The sequence below is a fragment of the Salvelinus fontinalis genome, chromosome 22 (genome assembly GCF_029448725.1).
Source record: "Salvelinus fontinalis isolate EN_2023a chromosome 22, ASM2944872v1, whole genome shotgun sequence".
Taxonomy (NCBI): Eukaryota; Metazoa; Chordata; class Actinopteri; order Salmoniformes; family Salmonidae; genus Salvelinus; species Salvelinus fontinalis.
The window spans coordinates 11,477,134-11,500,931 of NC_074686.1; the positions used below are offsets into that span (position 1 = coordinate 11,477,134).

The following is a 23,798-nucleotide window of genomic DNA, read 5'->3' on the forward strand; positions in this document are numbered from 1 at the left end:
GCCATTGAGGGTGAATGGGCAAGGCAAAAGATTTAGGTGCCTTTGAACGGGGTTTGGTAGTAGGTGCCAGGCGCACCAGTTTGAGTGTGTCAAGACCTGCAACGCTACTGGGTTTTTCACACTTGAGTTTCAATGTGTATCAAGGGTGGTGGACCATTCGAAGGACACCCAGCCAACTTGCCACAATTGTGGGAAGCATTGGAGTCAAAATGGGCCAGCATCCATGTGGAAAGCTTTCAACACCTTGTGGAGTCGCATGACGAATTGAGGCTGTTCTGAGGGCAACTTAATATTGGGAAGGTGTTCTTAATGTTTTGTACACTGTAGTTAAACATACCAAACCCAAGGAGATGTGTTTGTCTGTGGCGAAGATGTACAGCTAGACTTAAGGTGTTTGTGCTCCCTGTATTCAGTGTGTGTCTCTGGTGGTGAAACAATCTGTCTTTCAGGGTTTCTAAGGCGGACATCTGTAAATAGGATGTAGATGGATACGCTGTAAACTCTCAACAATAGCTCTTAAACATTGTACAACACAGAACAATATGATTAGCCAGACTGGGAAAAGGTCTAGAGATGTTTCTGAGCATTAAGAGAGATGTTTGTGGACTTAACACTTTGAACAGTACGGATTAGAATGTATTTATAACTTGTTTATAAAGAAGTCTGAAAATCTGTTCTGAGGTAATAGTCTGTCTGTTCTCCCTCATTTGATGAATTTTGTATAAATGTGCAGTGTGGAATTTAATTTAAATCTATTTGTTTACATTCTTTTTATTTATTACATTAGGCCTAGATGTACGCTGGCTGCACAATGCTCGTCTCTGATATTGACCCCTCATGATTATGGACTCAAATCAAGAAAAACAGCTCCTATTAATGAAAGACAAATGCTTCAGGTAGCCAAAAATGTCCAAGTCCAATCAAGACACTGTTTGTTGGAAGAATGCTGAACTTTGACTAAGTAGTTACAACTGTAGAATTAAAGTCATTGGCTGAGTTTACACAGGCAGCCAAATTCTGATATTTGTTCACTAATCTTTTTCAGAGCTCACCTGGTTGGTCAAAAGACCAATGAAAGATCAGAATTGGGCTGTCTGTGTAAAGCAGCCATAGTAGCATCAGCACTGCAAAAGATTAGGATCACTAAGAGCTGTAGAGGACAGGTTGTCATTAAATTTGCTAAAATAGTATTCTGTTCTACAATTCATATTCAGTTGATTACAATATAGCCTGCCAAAGTGTCATTCCATATTTAAAACAGAATTAACAAATAGTCTCTTTGATGCAACTGAAAACATAAATCTATTGCAAACACATTACTAGTTTACTGTGTGTATATGTAATCACGACTCGCATTTTATTCAATTATATATCCAAAATTCCCCCTACAATTTATCAACACATGATAAGAAAACCAAGAAAATATACCAACAAAAAAAAACTTTACAATTTATTGAAGGACTCATGCATTTAGGCAACATGATACAAGGTTCGTCTCTGTACCATGTGTATGAAAAGTGAAACATATAATTAGGAAGATTAAAGTGTTAGCGTTCTGATACAAAAGTGGGCAATATTTCTTCCCCTGTACATTCTAAAATGTCTTTAGTATCAAGGACGAAGGACTTGTTAATCTAGTCAAATAAATGCTTTGCTTGGTGTTAGCGGTGGACCACTTCCGTCTAAAACCACGGCTCTTTGAGGGCACAATGTTCAGAACTTGAAAAGGGCAAAAAACTTTACATGTAGAGCAGACATATTTCTGTTCAGAACAATAGTGTGATTATACATTATCTGCAGCAGTCTGAACACATGTCTGCCCTGAATATACCCATGGACAAGCATTTAGCTGGTGTGACACTGGACAAGGACACAATTCTGCTTCTCCATGGTTCAAAACGGGAGAGAACAACATCAACTGGGGTTTGACAGAACCCACACCGGTAAAGATAAAATGCACTTGAGTTATTTACATCATTTTACAGAATAATGTTAGGGTTGGAATAAATGAAAGGGAAAGGCAATGAAAGTAGTATTTACTGAAGAGTAAGCAGGAAGTGTTTAAAACTTTTGATCAAATAAACTTCCTGTGTACATGACCTGCACGCCTTTGTCCCAACTGTTGCATTGATAAAAGTTATGTCAAGGCATTGGTTTTCTCACAGGAATGACTCATTTTGGAGTTCTCTCTGTCATTTTTGCTATACACAAAAGCCACCCACCAACGACACAGCTTTCAAACATAAGACATAAATAAGCAGGTAATATAAGTTATAGGCTATCCCAGCATGTAGCTTTTCAAACAGCTCTCTTCAATACTGAATACATGTTTGTGTTTGAGACAGCAAAAAAAAAAAAGTTTAGTACAGAGTATCATATAAAAAAACATTCACATATCAAGGAAGTTGACTTGTGATAATGAGCTCATACTGTTCAAAATAAGGAGAAATAAAAACAGACTAAGACAAACAGACAGAGCAATGAGATCATCACTCCCATTATTTACAGTCTGCTCAAGGACAACCCTCTCTCTGGATTGGCCCGAGTTAGTCACAGGAATGCATCTGAGAGCCAACCAGAGAGGGACGTGTTGAGCATTCGTTAAATATGCAGCCTTAGTTAACATAACATACAATAATAATGCGTTAACATACACATTTAGTTAGAGATGAAAGACAAACATTAGTGGAACATCAATGTTTCGTTTTTTTTGCATAAATCCATTGCAATTGTTTTATATATGTAACCACAGGTAGCCATTTTGGTTCAACATAACTGTCAAGTGCATGAGGCTCAGCACAACGCTAGCGTTCCTTCAAGTATGGTGGTTTTAAGAGAGACACTAGCAAAGCCCTACATGATGTATGTTGGCATGACACAGTCTGTTGAATATACAGACTGTCATGTGATGATAGAGAACAGTCTCCTTTCTATTCATGGTATTTCTATCTGTAACACTAAGTACAGATGTGCTCTACTGGATGAGAACCAGTTGTCTGGAAACTGCTCCTTTTAAGGATGGGAAGAAAAACACATACAACCAGCAGCTTCGCTGCATGCTTGGATCCCTAAGAAGAGACGAGTTGGTCCTAGTTCAAACTTCCAGTTCGAAATTTAAACATTGTTCAAAACAAATCAAACTCTTGGAATAAAGTTGTTTTCCTGACAGATAACACTCATACACCCATGGTTTTTAATAGTCCTTTCCCCCCCTCTCTTTGGGCTGGCTCATTCTTGATGACCACAGAACTTTCAGAGAAGAAGGGAAAATGTCCATTAGAAAACCTGTCTTGTGCTTTCTTTGTCGTTACATAGTGGCTTCTCAAAGTCCATTTTGCTCTAAGAACAACGGAAAATAAGTACATATTCGATATGTACCTCTGATTTGCTCTTGCAGTTGTCCATTCTGAGAAAACGCTTCTTGACTCCTCTGAATTTAGACCACGCCCTCTCCCACATTGCCCCTCCCTTTTTCAATGAAGTACCTCCTCCAATATTGATACTTAATCCTTTTCGTGTGTGATTTGAATTGTGCGTTATGCCTCTTTTTTAACAGTCAATGAGGTAAAAGTCCTATGGACAGGAGGGAGGAGGTGCAGTCTCCCCCTCCACAAGGCCAAAACAAGGAGGGGAGGGGAGGGGGGGGGGGGGGGCAGAAGTCTAAGAAAAAGAACATATCAAGTTTGCAAACAAGTCCTGTAGTACTAGTCTATACAAGTCCTGTAGTACTAGTCTATACAAGTCCTGTAGTACTAGTCTATACAAGTCCTGTAGTACTAGTCTATACAAGTCCTGTAGTACTAGTCTATACAAGTCCTGTAGTACTAGTCTATACAAGTCCTGTAGTACTAGTCTATACAAGTCCTGTAGTACTAGTCTATACAAGTCCTGTAGTACTAGTCTATACAAGAGTCCATTTTCGTAGATGTGCTGCTATGGCAAGCACATGTTTGAGTCCATATGCCCATGTTCGCCACCATCTGTATGCGTGTGTGTACACGATTGCTTGCTCTCCCATGTGGATGTCCCATGTGGTTGAGCTGTGTCTCGGTGTTGAACTGTTCACATGATACCGTTGGTGAAGTACTGGAAGCCGTCGTAAAGCTTGGTGGTGATGGAGCGCATGGAGCCATCCACCATCTGCTCCACCAGCACCTGTAACTGCTCCTCCGTCAGGCTCATGTGGAAACGCTCCTTCAGGTAGCGGATGGTGCTGGAGCCATGGAAGCAGGGCAGGTGAGAGCCTGGTGGGGGGAGGAGAGAGGGGAGACGGGAGTCAGAGGAGTTGTAATAGCAAGACCATAAAGAAACCAGACACACGGCAGAAAGATCATGTACATGGAAACGGAGACACACTGACCATGCTCATATACCGTTTTAGCAAACAGTACCTTGCTGCATGATCTCCACTATTTGGACCACCTTCTCCATGTGTTTGCGAGCAGCTATCAGGCCCTGGAGCATCAGCACCTTGTAGTAGTTGAACATGTCTCCATCCAGGCCTCCCATCACCTGAGAGAGAACCACGGACAACAGAGTTGACTTTTTACACATTCAAAACCGACAGGTTATGCAGATAACCAGCAAACTTGATGTCACTAATAGCATCTTCTAACACACCAACAAATGTATTAATGTAATGAACATTGTGAGATTGCTAACTTAATTGTTAGGCAGCTAGCTGTATGAGCAATTCCACATTGCTTTCTCCGGTTTACAGTCATGTGACAATGCACATTCACATGCATTCTGATTTATTTGACTCACATCCACAAATTCGCTGGTGAGCTTAAAAGCAGAGGTCTCAAAGCCCAGGTTCCTGGGTGAGCTGGACAGGATGAAACCAAAGTCAATGTGGATGATGTGGCCCTCAGAGTCCAGGAGGATGTTGCCATTGTGTCTGGAGAAAGGAGAGAGTGAGTAAAACGTTTAGGAATACAGGAGAGGGTGGGATGTGGTCGTTGATATCACACCAAAAGCGGTGGTTACACAGGCAGCCCAATTATCGACAAAAGATCAGAATTAGGCTGTCTGTGTAAACGCAGCCAAACGGGCTCAACGATGCAGGAAGCTGAGAGGGGAAATAGAACAGGGGAGTAATAGTACTAGTGAAACTAAAGGAGGGGTGAGAAGGGAGGGCTACCCACCTGTCTTTGACCTGCAGCAGGTAGCAGATGAGGCTGTAGCCGGCGCAGCTCTCCACAAAGTTGCGCTGGGCGGTGAGGAAGGCCTCGGTGGTGTAGCTGCCGTGCTCCTGCAGGAAGTAGTCCAGTAGAGACAGCTGGCTCTGCTTCCTCACCTGGAGCACAGACACAGCACTCCATTAGAAATGGCAACACGGTATTCCATACAAAACAGCTATTGATAATAGTGCAGGATCAAACGGTTACTTATATTATCAGAATCTTCATCTCAAGAAGGCAGTCGTACTGCATCACATAGCTAAACAACCTGGGCAGCTTTGGCATGACATTTCAACTGGGGTTCATTTCATTTTTTTACATTTCATTTTTTTTTTTTAAATGTGCTCACCTGGTGCAGAGAGACAGCGTTCAGCACGGGCTCAATCATCCCGCTGTCCGATGACATCACCAGGATTTTATAGGGCTTGATCCACAGGGGGACACGCTCCTGCTCCCAGATGGACTGGAGAAGGGGGAGAAGTGGAGCATTAGCAGGTGAATGCTAATAATACATTATTATTATTATTATTATTATTAAGAGCATTTCTGTGGAATGGGACTCTACCGTGGAGGGTCACGTACCTGTAGCTGGCTGAGCACCTGGAAAGCCAGTAGCTCCTGCCTCAGGTCGTCCCCACACTTCACGATGACCGACAGCAGCCGCCAGTTTGGCAGGTGACCGTAGGGGGAGCCCTCCCTTATCCGCCTGAGGGATGGAGAGACCGCGGGAGGAAATAGTGAGACACAGCAAATTACTTGACTACGCCACAAGGTGCTGTTCTTCGCTGCAGTAAGTGGGATAGACATGTATCGTCAGGTGGGATTGTGTACGCCCATCCATGTGTGTCCCTTCTATTCATTCTGTGTGCCAATCACCCACCTGACTTTCTCCTGCCAGGGCTCCTTGAGCGCCACAGCGGACGGGTCCTCCGGATCTTTCCGGAACGTGGTGGGGGTGTGGGCCAGGTTCTCTGACAGACGTCGCCTAAGAAAGAAACATGCTGTTGTAAAACCTCTATCCAGACCATAGCGATGGACCCAAATACATGAAACTATAACAGGCATTGCTTGGACTTGGGCCGGAGCGCCATACCGGATCCTCAAATTTTTGGGGAACTGTCGTCTCCTTTAGAAAACAAAGTGGCAAAAAAAAGCAGCAAATCACACAGAAGCGGCAAAAAAAAAAAACGTTTGATCAAAGTGGAGGATCGGCATTGAATAGTAATGGAGAGTGTGCTTTCATATCCTGATTCCTATTTGTTCAAGCTTATTTGACACTAGTCTCTGAATCCGGTGTATGTGTGCCGCCAGTAGACTGTTAGTTTGAGAATGTGCCAGCCTGAACGCCAGGATGCAATGTTCCAAGTTGTCAAATGAGGGTTCTTATGGTCATAAATCCAGGAAATCATTACATATCAGCCCTGATCAGAATTATGCCTACCGTTCAGCGCGTATATGTGCGCTGTGGATCATCTTTGTGTGTGGAAGTGGGCCATTGACCAAGGAAAGAGACATTTCAGCAGAAGTTAGCCTATAAAATAAGGATAGACTAACGAAATAGCCAATTCAAAACATAATTAGCCAAGCTACTTCGCTAGTTAATGCGAAGGCCTATAGCAAAAAAAAATGTTGTTGACTCGTAGCCTTCCACCACCAACGTCGAGAAATAAATCTACCACCGTTATTTAAAAGCTGCGATTCCCCTCTATTAAACAGTAGGCTATGTAATTCTGACGTTAAGAATAGCCTAATTGACAAATACCTCCCTGGAAACACAAATATTTTAGCCTTAAGGTTATAGATAAACATGTGTTAGTTAGCTATCTTGCTTTGAAGTAGCCTACATTATCCATTTTAATGAGGGAATAATTCTAACAAGACTAAAGTATTTGGTTGTAACGTTGCAATATTTGATATCAAGGGTGTTCAACCGTCCTCCAAGAGCGCTTCTGGGTGTGCAGGCTTTTATTCAAGCCCTGCTCTAACACACCACATTGTAGCCTAAACATCAGCTGCTCAACAGGACCTTGTTAGGCAGACTCAGGTGTGTTTCAGGGCTGGATCAAAAGCCTGAACAGCCAGTATCTCCCCAGATGGAGGGTTGATCAAATGCGTTTTATACAGTAGCCTTACAGTGCAGTTATTTTACTTTGAGGGGAGAGGTCAAGTGCCTTGATCAACGGCACAACGGTAGGAGATAGGTCTACATGGGATCAGAGACCAGCAGCCTTCTAGTGTCAATGCCACATTTATGCTGACTTTTTCCCATGTAGGCTACAGCGACGCCGCCAATTATTGGGCATGGAAATTTGGTTAAAAAGTAATGGGAAGTCCTGGAAAAGTCATGAAATTCCATCGGTCAAAAAGCATATGAACTATTAACAGTGAATAATCAGAAGTCTCTATAACATAATGTCATTTGGGAATTTCGGTGAACTAATCTAATGGACTGACTTGAAAAAAAGACAGCTCCTCTTTCATCCCAAGTCAAGCAAGTCTTGAAAGAAAAACTACAAGTTAGCAGAGCAATTCTAGCTGACAGTGACCCCTGTACCTAATGTCACCGGCGGCGATGAAGATGGGCTCCTTGCTCTCCGTGCTGGTGATGCTGTCCACAGAGAACTGGGAGATGTTGTCACTGCTACTGGTGTGGCCTTCTGGGAGCTGGAACCATAGGACCCCAGGGTTCTAGTACATTCAAATCTGATTCACTCCTACACCCTTGTCATCAAAATGTGATGGAAAGTTACATGGTGCCACCATGTGGTTCCTCACAGGTACCTACCTCCACTTGCAGCTCGCCGATGTCGTCCACGGCCCAGGCCTCGTCGTCGTTGTCGTAGTTGGGCACGGTGGAGAAGCTGCCGGCGCGCTGCTCGGCTGTGATGCCAACGCACTCTGGGAGGAGGTTGTCCGCAGAACGGGCGCTGCGGATGCGCGTCTCAGGAATGCGCACGGGAATGGCGGACGTCTCAAAGCTCTCGCACTCCAGCACCTCCACATAGATGATGTACGGGGCCTGAGAGGAAGGGGAGAATGAAGGAGGTCAGAGGTCATACTTAGGGAATGGAATTCTAGAGCTATTTTATTTTATTTTTAAAACATACATTTAACCAGTTAGAGCATTGGGGCCCACTCCATTTAAACTCCAGGCACCTCAGGAAATAACTAAAAAAGTTTTAAACTTCTAGGCCTTCTGGTCACCTTGTCTTTGGAGTTGAGCACCACGGCCTGTGTGTGGGGCACGCGCACCACGTGGTGATCAAAGGCTGCAGTGGGCAGCCAGACGCGGGCGGGCAGCTTGTGATTGAGCACTAACAGCTCTGAGGTGAGCTGCTTGGTCTTCTGCTCCTTGGTGGGCAGCGTGGCCAGCCGCTTGCCGATGCCCATCAGAGACTTGATGAACTCCCTCTGCGGCGTCAGACGCAGCGGCTACAGAGGAGGAAGGAGGAGAAAGGTTAGAATCTAGATCAAAGACATGTCTTTTTGTGTTTTGAAGAAATGTACAGCGAGTTACAGCAAATGACAAGAGGCACAACTTTTCCCAGGTCCTTCCTTCAATGACTACTCAAATAAGAGGCTGAGAAAGGAGGGAAGGACAAAGATGGTATGATGAGAAATGAAAGAGGGATGTTTTAGGAGCAGAATCAGAAAAAAGAAAACCAAGAGAGGTATAAGACTAAGAATACATGGCCACAGGGAGAAACAAGCAGATAATGGAGAATTGATGTCAACCCGATGCAGTACCACATACTAGCACCAGGTGTCAGTATCATATTGGTTAAAATGAGAGCGTTGAGAGAAACGTATATGCCAAACAAGCTCTGGGGCCTTTGGAATGTTTAGTCACCACTTATGGTGTCCAATATCTTAATATCTTCAGTACGAACAATGTTCAATACAATTACAGTAGGTCAAAGTACAAATCTAGGAAGTCCTTTGTTCTACAGTCCACCATTAAAGTCGAACAAACAGCGTTTTAGCTACTTTGCAGATATGAAACAGACAGACAATCATATCAGTAAAAAAATATAAAATTCCCAGTTTATGCTACAAAACCAACTTCATAAAGAGGTTTTAAAAATAGGTTATATTTGAATCAACATTCCATGATTGTACTCTAAGACATTGTTGGCAGAATAGATGGATGCAATTCAATGCATGATGAATATAATTTAACCAATGCATTTCTTGCAATCAGGTTGTAAATCACAGCTGACCAGGTACATTGTTTGGTGCCGCCATTCGGGATGCACTGTTTCAATGACTCAATATTTTGAACAAAAACAGTGGCTGCACACAGATGCATGTGTCATTTGGTTAGCTAGCAAGAACTAGAACGACTGTTATCCAGTTAGTCAGAGTGAAGTTGCGAACGCAAGAGATATGCCATCCACTCCTAGTTCGTATATGTCCCAGAGCGCAGAATAACTGATGAATTTACGAATGCACTACACCCGCAATATGACCGTGTCAGTAATAGTCACGAATGCACTGGATCAGGGTTTCCTGGGGTCCCCCCACCTTTATGTAAAGGTCTACTGTAGCTTCGATTGGCTTTGGCGCACCGGTCTGCATTTACTCCGGTCCTGGACAAGACAGGTGTCTATTAGGTTTAATTTACTGCAGTGTCTATTAACTGTCCAAACACACAAATTCTATATTGCTATAGAATTTTCATAAATGCCTTACTCTACGTAATTCCCAAACAGTCTAAGAATGAATGGAAACATGAAACTAACCATATAAGTGCTTTATGTCAGAAAATGTTTTTAAAAGTGTCATTGTTCCTGGGAGGGTGTAAATGAACAGATTTGTTTAAGATTTCATGTTGCTAAAATGCTGTCAATTCCACTTTATGGCTACTTTGGAATTAGATAACATCTCAATCAAAAGGTTACTATTTAAAAAATAGTTACTTCATTTTTAGTTTTATGGAAACAATGAATCAAGCAGTCTAACATATGGGACAGTTACATTTTTTTGTTAAGATACATAACACAAAAAAAAAAAAAAAAAGCTTTCTTAGTTAAAGGGGCACTCAGCAAAATGATGTTGCCAAGAGCAGCACCACAGATATTGAGATGAGCGAGAGGCAAGACTTCGCTCTCACAGTTATATCGTGGTAGCCAGGCGACCAAAACCGTGGAGAAGTTGAGCCTCGCGCTTTAATGTGCTTAGATGTTGCGGAAATTGACCCACTATGCTGTTTACTTTCTGCATCTACGTCATATCGCTGAGTCTAGCTTAAAATACCAGGTAGGCCTATTTTTGCCACATGAACTACCACCAGATTGGCATGATTGTTGCTTAGAACTACCAAGTAAAATGTGTAATTATGACTGACCTTGCATGTGACACTGGAGCTTTCCATTCAAAATCTTCTCATACTATCCTCTCATTCAGTACAGGCTACATCAGGAGACTTTACATTTAGCGGTGTCTCCTCAAATGTTTTGTTGGGGGAAAACCTGAAGCAAGTTATCCAATTAGAGGGAAAACAACCCAAGGGGTTGAGAGACCGTTGCACTACATGCCAAAGTCCATATTAGTGTACTACAAAGAAATCATGCCCAATACATACACTAGGTAGTATATGCTGGTTGGTGTGGACATTGAAACAGAGCCAAGGTAACATTGGTTAGGCCTATTCAAAACTACAGATTTTCCAGGATGAGGAACCTGTGTTTCATTGCATTTCCTTAGGTCTTTTTGTGTTGACAAGCAAACCAAATGGCTTCCTTTGTGTTCTACTTCTGTAGTCAAATATCAAACGCCTTTCCTGTGAAGTGTCTTTTTCTGGACCATGACCAAACGTCATGACTTCCTGAACATCACTTCCAGAGTGGACAGGACGGTCAATTGAGGAAGGGTCCCTGAGTGTTACTGGGATCTGATGTCCCCATTTGAAATAGAAAAAAAACAAAAACAGGTTCTGGACCAGTGCTTAACAAGGCACAATAATTAGTGTTCCAAATAAATAGTGTCTGGGTAACACTTCCCAAAACGTGTTCTGGATTCCTGTTAAGTAGCAGTTAGCCATCATGAAAAAGGAGCAGGCTAACGCTGGCAGTGCTAGCCCACCTGTGTTTTTATCCACGGCTGGGCACAGTTGCGTCAGGCGAGAGATGTTTTTCACACAATCAAGGTGTGACTGGAAAATGGGCAGGGATTTGTCTGTCCGAAATGCACCATCATCAAGCAGTTTAAGGAAGTGATTTTCTGTCTGTTAGCTTGGCTGCGAGAAAAGGATAACTTGCTTTCTAAGTACACCGACCTTGCTGTAACCCAGGCAAACCGAATGTCAGTTCTAAATGCCACCTATAGCAAAGCTGTCAATGAGTTGGGCAGCATTGATATGTCACAATCCAATAGACAGATGTTAAGGTCAACTCCGTGGCTGGACACTCACAAGGCATAGGAGATAGGGGAGGCAGTATGGCCACCCTTCATGTCAGAGAAGATCCGTTCCAGCTATCAAACAGCATAGCCGTTTAAAAAACACCCTCGCTAGCACAGGGAAGAGAATAATTATCTCTAGCCCCCTCCCGTGCTACCGAAGGGGCTTGGAATGTTTCACCCGACTCTTTGCCCTGAACGAGTACCTGAAGAGATGTTGCAATGACAAAATGTCTCTTTTTGTGACAACTTCGATTTGCTGTGGGACCAACCAGCACTTTTTTAAAAAGGAGACGGGATTCACCCTAACAGCAGGGGTTCCAGGATCATTTCCAGCAACACTGCAAACTGTTTTAGAGACTGATGGACAGGGTCTGGTAGTGCTCCATTTCTCCCTGTCAGAATAAGCAAAAGAGGACTTGGAAATCTTATAAACTCCTGTAGAAATGGAACTATGGTTATTGTTAGTAACCTAATTTACAGTATGTCCCTTTAATTTCACCTTCTAGTGGTTGTAAAGTTAATAATTTGGTTGTTATTCCATTGGTTACCTCAAGGCAGATGCCCCAGGGACAGAGTTGCCCACACTCATTGAATATGGCACTTTAAAAAAATGTTAGAGCAATCACAAGTAAAACCTCCCTCGTGAATGACCTCATTACTGAGCAAAGTTGATTGCATGTTTCTCACTGAAACATGGCTGTAATCAGACTGTAGTGCCGCTCCTATTGAAGCCTCCTCAGTACTATAGCCTTTGATTCTCAGAAAAGGGAAAAGGAGGGACAGCCTCTATTTTTACTAACGCTCTCAGATGTAAGGACATTTCCTTTTGGCAACTTTAGGTCTTCTGAGCTTCATGCTATTCTGTTTAAAACGTCAGCCACCAGTGCTGGCCCTAACCCTGTATAGGCCACCAAAGCACTGCCCCACTATCTTACCTGATTTATCTGAACTATTGTCCTTGAGAACTATGATAAAATCATTGAGGTGGGCAATTTTAATATTCATATTGACAAAGAGACCGACTCCAAGGCCATTGAATTTATTAATCTGTTGAGCTCTATGGACTTTATTCAACATGTTACTGGGCCCACCCATAACCGCAGCCATACTCTGGACTGGTTTTTACCAAGGGGCTTTATATTGACATATCATCTCTTGTGGATGTTGATTTATCTGATCACCACAGTGCATTTTTTACTTGTTGCCCATAGCAGTGTAATACCTAACGCATTATTAAGAAACGCTTTCCTGAAGCTGAAGTTGCTACAGACTGAGTGTATGAACAATACTCCACCACTTATTCTGCCTTCCTCATGATGATTTAGTTGATCACTTTAATAGCAAATTAAGAGCAACCATTGATGCCATAGCTGAAAGAGGCCACACCAAACAGAGAGCTCATTGGATGAGTGAGGAAGCTAAATTAAAGAGAAATTGCAGAAAGGTAGAGCAGAAATGGAGAAAGTCAGGTACATTATGATATTCTGAGAGAGCAACTTCGCATACATTCAAAGTTGACACACCTACTCATTCCAGGGTTTATTTTTTAAACTATTTTCTACATTATAGAATAGTAAATACATCAAAACACACATATGGAATCATGTAGTAACCAACAACAAAAAAAGTGTTAAACTAATACTTTGATTCTTCAAAGTAGCCACCCTTTGCACACTTGGCATTCTCTCATTTTATTTTTATTGAATTTGTTGTGTAGTAAATATATTTAAGCTTTTATTTATTGTATGTAAAACACATTGCGTTGCAAGCCATATCTGAAATGTGCTGTATAAATAAAGCTGGATTTGATATGAAACAAACAGCTGACTGAAGACGGGACAGCCTGACGCATCATGAAACTTTGTTGCTGCTTGCTGAAACAAGCAAGATGTTCTAGCAACACCCCCCTCCCTGCAGCACCAGCACATGCAGTCAAACGAGAAAAATGAACAAAAATGAAATACAAAATTGTTGGCTGACCAAGTGATTTGACCAACCAATAACCGTCATCCAAAAGTATGACCTTCACAGTCCTATTCATTGTTGTTCTACAGTTGGGGTCAAATATATTGGCACCTATGCACAGAACCAAGAAAGTACATTTTAATGAAATGGCGATTTTTCACTTCAAATGTGTTTGGAGGCAGGTGATTCTCAGTTACTAACTTCTCACCTCTGGTAAGTTGCAGGTGCTACAAAGTAGAAATAGTAATTCAATCTATTTTGAAAAGAGAAACAGAACATTCTGCACCCTTGCAAAGTGCAAGGGTGCCAAAATATTTTGATCGCAACTGCAGACACATTTTAAAGAACTGAAAAATGTCATGCTGATTGTTTTCAGTGCTTAATGACACAAAAGATAATGCTTTTTCTCTACAATGCGATGCATTTCAGGAGTTTAGCCTAAATGAGCAATTAGTCGTATGATACCTTCCGGAATGTACCTGTACAGTCAGTAACTGCTCACCCAATAGACCTGTAACCAAAGTACACCTTGCTGATGACTTGGGGATAGAGTTGACAGGGAGGCTTGGTTACCTGCAGAACACAAGGTGCGGCAGAAATACATTATCTATATGCATGGACGTCAGCAGTAGAGCAGACGTCCTTTGCACCTGTAGTCCAGGTGATTGTTGAACACATGGCCACGTGTAAGAATACCATTGCGTAAGGCAGAGCTACCCTGGTGACAACACATAGCTTCTCTGTACTAGTTTCTCTCATAAGGAAGTCAGTCTAAAAATGTACAACTGATTTTACAGCAGTCAAATAAATCAATGTTGAAGCATGTCTGCCACCAAAATGTCTATTTAATGCAACCAATCCAACTACACTGAACAAAAATAAACGCAACACGTAAAGTGCTGGTGCCATATTTCATACGCTGAAATAAAAAAAAACGCAGAAATGTTTCATACGCACAAAAAGATTCTCAAAAATGTGCACAAACGTGTTCACATCCCTGTTAGTGAACATTTCTCCATTGCCAAGATAACCCATCCACCTGACAGGTGTGGCATATCAAGAAGCTGATTAAACAGCATGATCATTACACAGGTGCACCTTGTGCTGGGGACAATAAAAGGGGAGGTTTTGAGGAAGTGTGCCATTGGTAGCTACTTTGAAGAAACGCAAATATATTTAGATTTGTTTAACAATTTTTGGTTACCACATGATTCCATCTGTTATTTCATAGTTTTGATGTCTTCACTATTATTCTACAATGTAGAAAAATAGTAAAATAAAGAAAAACCCTTGAATGAGGTGGTGTCCAAACTTGTACACACACACAGCGCATTCGGAAAGTATTTAGACCCCTTAACATTCCCCCCAATTTTGTTACATTACAGCCTTATTCTAAAATTGATTCAAATTGTTTATTTCCCCTCAATCTACATATAATACCCAATGATGGCAAAGCAAAAACAGGTTTGTATAAATGTTTGCACATTTATTTAAAAAAAATAATGCTGAAATATCACATTAACATAAGTATTCAGACTCTTTACTTGGTACTTTATTGAAGCACCTTTGGCAGTGATTACAGCCTAGAGTCTTCTTGGCTAAGACGCTACAAGCTTGGCACACCTGTATTTGGGGAGTTTCTCCCATTTGTCTCTGCAGATCCTCTCAAGCTCTGTCAGGTTAGATGGGGAGCGTCACTGCACAGCTATTTTCAGGTCTCTTCAGAGATGTTCGATCGAGTTCAATTTCGGGCTCTGGCTGGGTCACTCAAGGACATTGAGACTTGTCCCAAAGCCACTCCTGCATTGTCTTGGCTGTGTGCTTAGGGTCGTTGTCCTGTTGGAAGGTGAACCTTTGCCCCAGTCAGGTCCTGAGTGCTCTGGAGCAGGTTTTCATCAAGGATCTCTCTGTACTTTGCTCAGTTAATCTTTCCCCTCGATCCTGTCTATTCGCGCAGTCCCTGCCGCTGAAACATCCCTACAGCATGATACTGCAACCATGGTTCACCGTAGGGATGGTGCCAGGTTTCCTCCAGACGCTTGGTATTCAGGCCAAAGAGTTTAATCTTGGTTTCATCAGACCAGAGAATCTTGTTTCTCATGGTCTGCGAGTCTTTAGGTGCCTTTTGGCAAACTCCAAGTGGGCTGTCATGTAACTTTTACTGAGGAGTGGCTTCCGTCTGTCCACTCTACCATAAAGGCCTGATTGAGCCTCCCGGGTGGCGCAGTGGTCTAGGGCACTGCATCGCAGTGCTAGCTGCGCCACCAGAGTCTCTGGGTTCGCGCCCAGGCTCTGTCGCAGCCGGCCGCGACCGGGAGGTCCATGGGGCGACGCACAATTGGTCTAGCGTCGTCCGGGTTAGGGAGGGTTTGGCCGGTAGGGATATCCTTGTCTCATCGCGCTCCAGCGACTCCTGTGGCGGGCCGGACGCAGTGCGCGCTAACCAAGGGGGCCAGGTGCACGGTGTTTCCTCCGACATATTGGTGCGGCTGGCTTCCGGGTTGGAGGCGAGCTGTGTTAAGAAGCAGTGCAGCTTGGTTGGGTTGTGCTTCGGAGGACGCGTGGCTTTCGACCTTCGTCTCTCCCGAGCCCGTACGGGAGTTGTAGCGATGAGACAAGATAGTAATTACTAGCGATTGGATACCACGAAAATTGGGGAGAAAAGGGGATCATTTTTTTTTTTTAGAAAGAAAAAAAAAAAAAAGGCCTGATTGGTGGAGCGCTCCTTCTGGAAAGTTCTCTCATCTCCACAGAGGAACTCTGTCAGAGTAAATGTCTTTATTTTTAATACATTTGCTAATATTTAAAAAAATCTGTATTCGCTTTGTCTTTATGGGGCATTGTATGTAGATTGATCAGGAAAAACATTTACTTAATCAATTTTAGATTAAGGATGTAACGTAACAAAAACGTGGAAAAAGTCAAGGGGTCTGAAACAGTGCATTCGGAAAGTTATGTACAGTACCAGTCAAAAGTTAGGACACACCTACTCATTAAGAAAGGGTTTCATTTTTACTATATTGTAGAATAACAGTGAAGACATCAACACTATGAAATAACAAATATGGAATAATGTAGTAACCAAAAAAAGTTAAACTAATCAAAATGTATTTTATACTCTTCAAAGTAGCCACCCTTTGCCTTGATGACAGCTTCGCACACTCTTGGCATTCTCTCAAACAGCTTCACCTGGAATGCTTTTCCAACAGTCTTGAAGGAGTTCCCGCATATGCTGAGCACTTGTTGGCTGCTTTTCCTTCACTCTGCAGTCCAACTCATCCCAAACCATCTCAATTGGGTTGAGGTCGGGTGATTTAAAAAAATTATTGTGGAGGCTAGGTCATCTGTTGCAGCACTCCATCACTCTCCTTCTAGGTCAAATAGCTCTTACACACCCTGGAGGTGTGTTGGGTCATTGTCCTGTTGAAAAACAAATAATCCCACTAAGCACAAACCAGATGGGATGGCGTATCGCTGCAGAATGCAGTGGTAGCAATGCTGGTTAAGTGTGCCTTGAAATCTAAATAAATCACAGACAGTGTCACCAGCAAAGCACCCCTACACCACCACCACCTCCATTCTTCACGGTGGGAACCACACATGCAGAGATCTTCTGTTCTGCGTCTCACAAAGATACGGCGGTTGGAACCAAAAATCTCAAATTTGGACTCATCAGACCAAAAGGACAGATTTCCACTGATCTAATGTCCATTGCTCATGTTTCTTGGCCCAAGCAAGTCTTTTATTCTTATTGGTGTCCTTTAGTAGTGGTTTCTTTTCAGCAATTCGACCATGAAGGCCTGCTCACTCAGTCTCCTCTGAACAGTTGATGTTGAGATGTGTGTTACTTTAACTCTGAGGTGCAGTTAATTGCCGATTTCTGAGGCTGGTAACTAATGAAGTTATCTTCTGCAGCAGAGGTAACTCTAGGTCTTTGTTTCCTGTGGCGGTCCTCATGAGAGCCAGTTTCATCATAGCGCTTTATGTTTTTGCAACTGCATTTGAAGAAACTTTCAAAATTCTTGAAATTTTCCTGATTGACTGACCTTCATGTCTTAAAGTAATGATGGACTGCCATTTCGCTTCGCTTATTTGAGCGGTTCTTGCCATAATATGGACTTGTGCTTTAACCAAATAGGGCTATCTTCTGTATACCACCCTTACCATGTCACAACACAGCTGATAGGCTCAAAAGCATCAAGAAGGAAAGAAATTCCACAAATGAACTTGAGGCACACCTGTTAATTGAAATGCATTCCAGGTGACTACCTCATGAAGCTGGTTGAGAGAATGCCAAAAGTGTACAAAACTGTCAAGGCAAAGTGTGGCTACTTTGAAGAATCTCAAATATATTTAGATTACATGATTCCATTTCATAGTTTTGATGTCTTCACTATTATTCTACAATGTAGTAAAGAGTAAAAATAAAGAAAACCTGGAATGAGTAGGTGTCCAAACTTTTGACTGGTACGTGTGTGTGTGTGTGTATATATATATATACATATACACACACACACACACACATATATATATACACATATATTATAACCTACAATCATTTGTGTAAAGCGACAGCTGCATCTATAGTTAAACTTCTAATGTATTTTACATTTAATACCACTCCGGAAAAATAAAATAAAAGAGCTATCCGAATCAAACAGTGCCCCAGGCCAGCAGCTTTGTTGCCAAGACTACACAGGGGGTACAGGAAGAGGGAAGTAGTGAGGCAGAGGGGGCATGCTGGACACTGACAGCTAAGCCCAGACTGTAAACAAAAGCACCGTTATGCAACACCCACTCAAACTGCACTGCGGGGGCGTCCCACTCACATTAAAGCATGGCTCAAAATGGTGGACATACCCTGAGTGTACAAAACCTCCCTAATATTGAGTTGCACCCCCCATGTTTGTCTTCAGAACAGCCTCAATTCATCTGCATTGCTTGCCGTTTGGGGTTTCATGCTGGGTTTCTGTATAGCACTTTGTGACATCGACTGATGTAAAAAGGGCTTTATGAATACATTTGATTTGAATTCGTCAGTGCATGGACTCTACAAGGTGTCAAAAAGGTATGCTGGCCCATGTTGAGGCCAATGCTTCCCAGATTTGTCAAGTTAGCTGGATGTCTTTTGGGTGGTGGACCATTCCTGATACACACAGTAAACTGTTGAGTGTGGAAAAACCCAGCAGTGTTGCAGTTCTTGACACAAACCGGTGTGCCTGGCACCTACTACCATACCCCGGTCGAAGGCACTTAAATCTTGTCTTGCCCATTCACCCTGTGAATGACACACATAATCCGTGTCTCAATTGTCTCAGGGCTTAAAAATCCTTCTTTTACCTCTTGAAGCTAGAGGGCAGTATTTTTATGTTTTGAAAAATAACGTTCCCAATGTAAGCTGCCTATTTCTCAGGCCCAGATGCTAGAATATGTATATAATTGACAGATTAGGATAGAAAACACTCTAAAGTTTCCAAAACTGTCAAAATATTGTCTGTGAGTATAACAGAACTGATTTTGCAGGCGAGAACCTGAGGAAATCAAACCCGGAAGTGCCTCTTATTTTTAAAAATCCCTGTTCCATTGCCTGCCTTTCCTCCATTCCTCCAAAGGGATATCAACCAGATTCCTTTTCCTATGTCTTCCACAGGGTGTGAACAGTCTTTAGACATAGTTTCAAGCTTATTACATTGCTCAACATTTTCTTAAAAGCAGAAAATGTATCCGCTCTCGTCGTACTTTTACTGTATATTTTCCGCCATTTTCTTCTCATCTGAAATTGTTGTAAAGCTACGCCCATTTTCTAGAGAATTGCATTATGGACCACTGCTTGTATACTTCAAATTTTGGCAATTTTAGTACGACATCCGGGAACTTTTGGCATACTAACTATATTCCTCCTATGACCAATAAGCGTACTACATACTCATTTTGTCACAAATAGTGCGGTTAGCATGAGTATTTGAACACAGCTCAAGACTAACAAGATGGCAAGTGAAGCCTCATCAATAAGGACTATCAGTACAGTATTTATCAAAGCAAAATGGACTGTTTGCCATCCAACTAGTGATCCGTTTCTAAACCCAGAGGCGCAACACTGCGAGACTCCGGGAACGCTTGCGAAGCAGACCGGGGTTTGGCAAGTCAATGGGAGAAGTAAAAAAATGTATCCTTAATTATTAATTTTCTCAAACGCAAAACATAGATTCGAGCCAATGTCTTAAGTAGCGCAAACTGTCATTACTATAACCTTGTGAAAGTGAGACTGACACATTTTTAATTTCATCAAAAATGTTATATCGAAGGAGTGCCTTTGATTTGACGGCCTGCACAAGCACAGTTCAGCACGACAGGGATTTCTATTGGAGATGCAGTTTCTGCCCGTCTTTGCTCATACATCCTAAAGACCAGAGTCAATAGAGTGATGCGCCCTTGAACTCCTTTGTGGTGTTGGTTGTGTTCTGTGGATCGTTATTGGGCTCCACCTGCTCTACAGGAGTCTTCACAGAGCACCGACATGGATCCCTGAGCACCCAAAATCCCAGCGGGGAGGTTTGATGCAGGCACAACTGGTGAAGGGAGAGGAGGAAAACAGAGTGAGGGACAGTGAAAGAAGGAAAGACTATTAGCTGAGAGGGCGGGTTAGGGGATATTAAAAAAGGATGACAAAAACAGGAACAAAAAAACAATGAAAAAAGGCAGCAGAGCAAGAGAGACTAGAGGTAAGAGGGAACATTGGAAGTAGGGAGAAATTCATAACTCAGCAAGATGTCTGGGAGAGTCCACTTGCCCAGAAAGTATATAAAAAAACATTTAAAAGAAGGGGTGGAAGTGAGAGGAGAGTAAAATATATAAAACGAGAGGAGAGGGAGTGTGACCATCTCTCTGCTCTGGTTCAGGACATTGTTCCGTCTTTCTCATAAAATAACTGATCCCCTGATGAGATGGAAGAAGGCTGCAAGCCAGATTTCAGTTCAGACAGTTAAGCGAGACAGAAAGGCCAGAAAGGGGAAGCAGATAAACACTATCCCTGACATTCTTTCCCTGTGCACTCACAAGGAAACCACACTATTTGATAGTATCTCTTCCAACCAAGAGGCATGGCTTTCATGTGGTTTACCACAAGGCCAATATCCCTGGTCAACACTGACAAATCCTTCCTCAACACACAAACATACTCACAATAGCATCTGGTAAACAGTCGAATATCAGCAACAATAGAAAGTGACCCATTTTTACAACAAGCGCTCCATTCGGGAGGGACTCAAACTCACTCCGACCTCTGACACCAGCTGCAGAGCAATCTGGCTGAGAAGTCCAGCCAAAAAGAAGAGGGAGTAGACTGCACATCCAAAACAATAGGGAGGGAACTCTGGAGATGTGGGACAGATGCTACCTAACCCCACCCCCTTCTTTATTAGTTAGACTGAGGGTAGTCTGGCTAGACCATAGAAAGAGCTGGAATAGTGCTCCTGAAGATCCAAAATGTGTAAGCCTGTGTCCCAAAGAATGTTTCATTTTGACAGAACAGTTTTTCCACAAGTAATATTATTGTGAGGCATGGAAGACAATGCTGTAAGTCGCAAGCAAACGCTGCACCTGCGAATAAAAGTCTTGCTGATCTGCCACGATCCAGTGTAGTTTAACAAAATTTTACTTGCTGGATCCCAGTGTTATGTTGGACACACATTTACTACTGACACACAGATGGAGAAAAACTTGGTAAGCAGAGTAGGGGCTCAGATTCCTCAACTAAAATCCACACAGGGTTTACTCTGCTCGATCATCTATAGTGACTATTAACAAAGAACATGTAGGCAACAGGCCTATTGAAGACATGATTAAAATTAACATCTTCTATACTCTCCAACTCAGATAACATCTTTTTGTCATACAAAAAGAGTGGTGAGTGTTAAGGCCCTCACCTCATCGTAGCCCCTTTCCACCTTGGGGTTGCTGGCTGTTCTCTTGAGGCTAGTCGCCAGGCTCGTGCAATGCGTGGCGTCTGACTTAGAACGCTGGTGTGTCCGCTTGGAAGGCGAGAGGTAGGCATTGGCGGGGATGATTTGGCTGTCGGGAGCCGGGGACGGCTCCACGGCGTGCCGCTGGTGAATCCGAGCACCGTCCCGCAGCCCAGGGCTGGCGGCTGCAGCACCAGCTGGATCCACACCTTTAGAAGCTGAGTGGGGCTTTAGTTCGTCTGAGAGGATTAGCTTGCGCAGCTTGGTGCCGCGCGAGTGGCGCTGGGTAGAGATGTGCATGTCCGAGGAGTAGGCGCCGAGCAGCCATGCCGTCTGCAGGGAGAAGGCAATGCTCTGGCGGCAGCGGTGCACCACGTAGGGCCGGATGGCGTCGCCCATATCCTCGTCCATGTGGACGTACATGTTGAGCAGCTGGGGCAGGTGGAAGTCCACGTCGTCGTCCGAGAAGCTGAAGAGGCGGTTGCCAATGTAGGCCTGGACGCCGGGCTCTTTGGACTTGTACAGGTAGGAGATGGCCATGGAGACGTCGAAGAGCTTAGACTCAAATAACCGTAAAAGCAAGGACTGCTTGGCTGCTGCGGAGGACTGGTCGCCATTCTGTTGTTGCGACTGAGGGCATGTCGGAATAATTTGTCGGGGAGGATCACGCTTTTCTTCCTCCTCTTCATCCTCCTCTTTAATCGAACCGGTGTCACAGGGAATATGTCGAAGAGCATCACTCTCTTCCTCCTCTTTAATGGAACCTGTGTCACAAGCTTGTTGTGACAGAGGGCATGGTAGCGTTATTAGTTGTAGAGGATCATGCTGTTCTTCCTCCTCTTTAATCGAACCCGTGTCGAAAGGCTCCAAGTATACTGTTCCATTGGGCAGCCGCCTATGCGGGCTGCACTTTTCCAACAATTCTGGTTCTTCCTCAACCTTCAGGAGTTTGACATTCTGCAGGACCTCCTGGCAAGCCTTCAGGGCCACTTCAGGGTCAATGACCAGGTCCAGCTCTATAGCGTCCTCAGATATGATGTCCAAAGGAGGGCTGCAGCCCCGCATGCCATCGCTGCCGCTGCTACAGCCACTGGGGCTGGAGCTTCTGGGACTGGAGGAGGACTGGTGCTGGTTGGGGCAGTCCGAGGAGCAGTCCGAGCAGGAGGATGAGGAAGAAGAGGATCCAGGTGAGGAAGGGCAGGAAAATGTAGAGGTGGAGGACAGCGAGGGGCTGAGGTGAAGTGTCTCGATCTGGACAGGGGAGATAGCCACTTCCATTTCAGCCATGGTGGCAGTTGAACCTGGGAGAAGGAGAGAGAAGTCAGTGAATCGAGAGACCAGTGTACAGACAGGGAAAAACTAGCGTGTATTCATAACATCAGACAGATTGAAGTTATGCTTTAGGCTAGCTCTTGAAGTCATACATTCATTTTTTTTTAAATTAAATATTTAACTGCAAACTACTATCTGGACTATATACTGAACAAAAATATTTAAAAAACACAACATTTCCAACAATTTTACTGTTACAATTCATATAAAAAGGAAGTCATCAATTGAAATAAATTCAGCAGGCACTAATCTATGGATTTCACATGACTGAAAAGGGGTACAGTCATAGGTGGGCCTGGGAGGGCATAGGCCCACCCACTGGGGAGCCAGGCCCAGCCAATCAGAATTCGTTTTTCACCACAAAAGGGCTTTATTACAAATGCCTCAGCACTCCCCCCACCCCTTCCCTCAGACAATCCCACAGGTGAAGAAGCCGGATGTGGAGGTCCTGGGCTGGCATGGTTACATGTGGTCTGTGGTTGTGAAGCCGGTTGGACGTACTGACAAATTCTCTAAAAACAACATTGGAAGCGGCTTATACTAGAGATATGAACATAAAATTCTCTGGCAACATCTCTGGTGGACATTCCTGCAGTCAGCATGCCAATTGCACGCTCCCTCAACTTGAGACATCTGTGGCATTGTGTTGACAAAACTGCACATTTTAGTTGCCTTTTGTCCCCAGCACAAGGTGCACCTGTGTAATGATCATTCTGTTTAATCAGTTTCTTGATATGCCACACCTGTCAGGTGGGTGGATTATCTTGGCAAAGGAGAAATGCTCACTAACAGTGATGTAACCAAATTTGTGCACAAAATGAGAGAAATAAGCTTTTTTAGCGTATACTGGGAAAAAATACTGGGATCTTTTATTTCAGCTCATGAAACCAACGCTTTACATGTTGCGTTTATATTTTTGTTCACTATAAGACGGGTGCCTCCCTCCATAACCAAG

The 23,798-nt window shown here is 43.3% G+C and overlaps 1 protein-coding gene across 1 annotated transcript in view; it reads right to left on the reverse strand.

The window, feature by feature from the left end:
- Positions 1 to 1,437: 1,437 nt before the first annotated feature.
- The window catches only part of LOC129819802 (phosphatidylinositol 4-kinase beta-like), a 29,425-nt gene continuing 7,064 nt past the window's right edge, over positions 1,438 to 23,798 (reverse strand). Inside the window, exons 2-12 of the mRNA XM_055876402.1 lie at positions 21,476 to 22,812; positions 8,388 to 8,615; positions 7,969 to 8,202; positions 7,738 to 7,847; positions 6,064 to 6,168; positions 5,766 to 5,889; positions 5,533 to 5,646; positions 5,148 to 5,299; positions 4,768 to 4,900; positions 4,392 to 4,512; positions 1,438 to 4,244 (exon numbers count right to left, since the gene is read on the reverse strand). Of these exons, the coding sequence (XP_055732377.1) occupies positions 4,063 to 4,244; positions 4,392 to 4,512; positions 4,768 to 4,900; positions 5,148 to 5,299; positions 5,533 to 5,646; positions 5,766 to 5,889; positions 6,064 to 6,168; positions 7,738 to 7,847; positions 7,969 to 8,202; positions 8,388 to 8,615; positions 21,476 to 22,798 (2,826 nt within the window). The 5' untranslated portion in view covers positions 22,799 to 22,812 and the 3' untranslated portion in view covers positions 1,438 to 4,062. The remainder of the gene's footprint in view (positions 4,245 to 4,391; positions 4,513 to 4,767; positions 4,901 to 5,147; positions 5,300 to 5,532; positions 5,647 to 5,765; positions 5,890 to 6,063; positions 6,169 to 7,737; positions 7,848 to 7,968; positions 8,203 to 8,387; positions 8,616 to 21,475; positions 22,813 to 23,798) is intronic.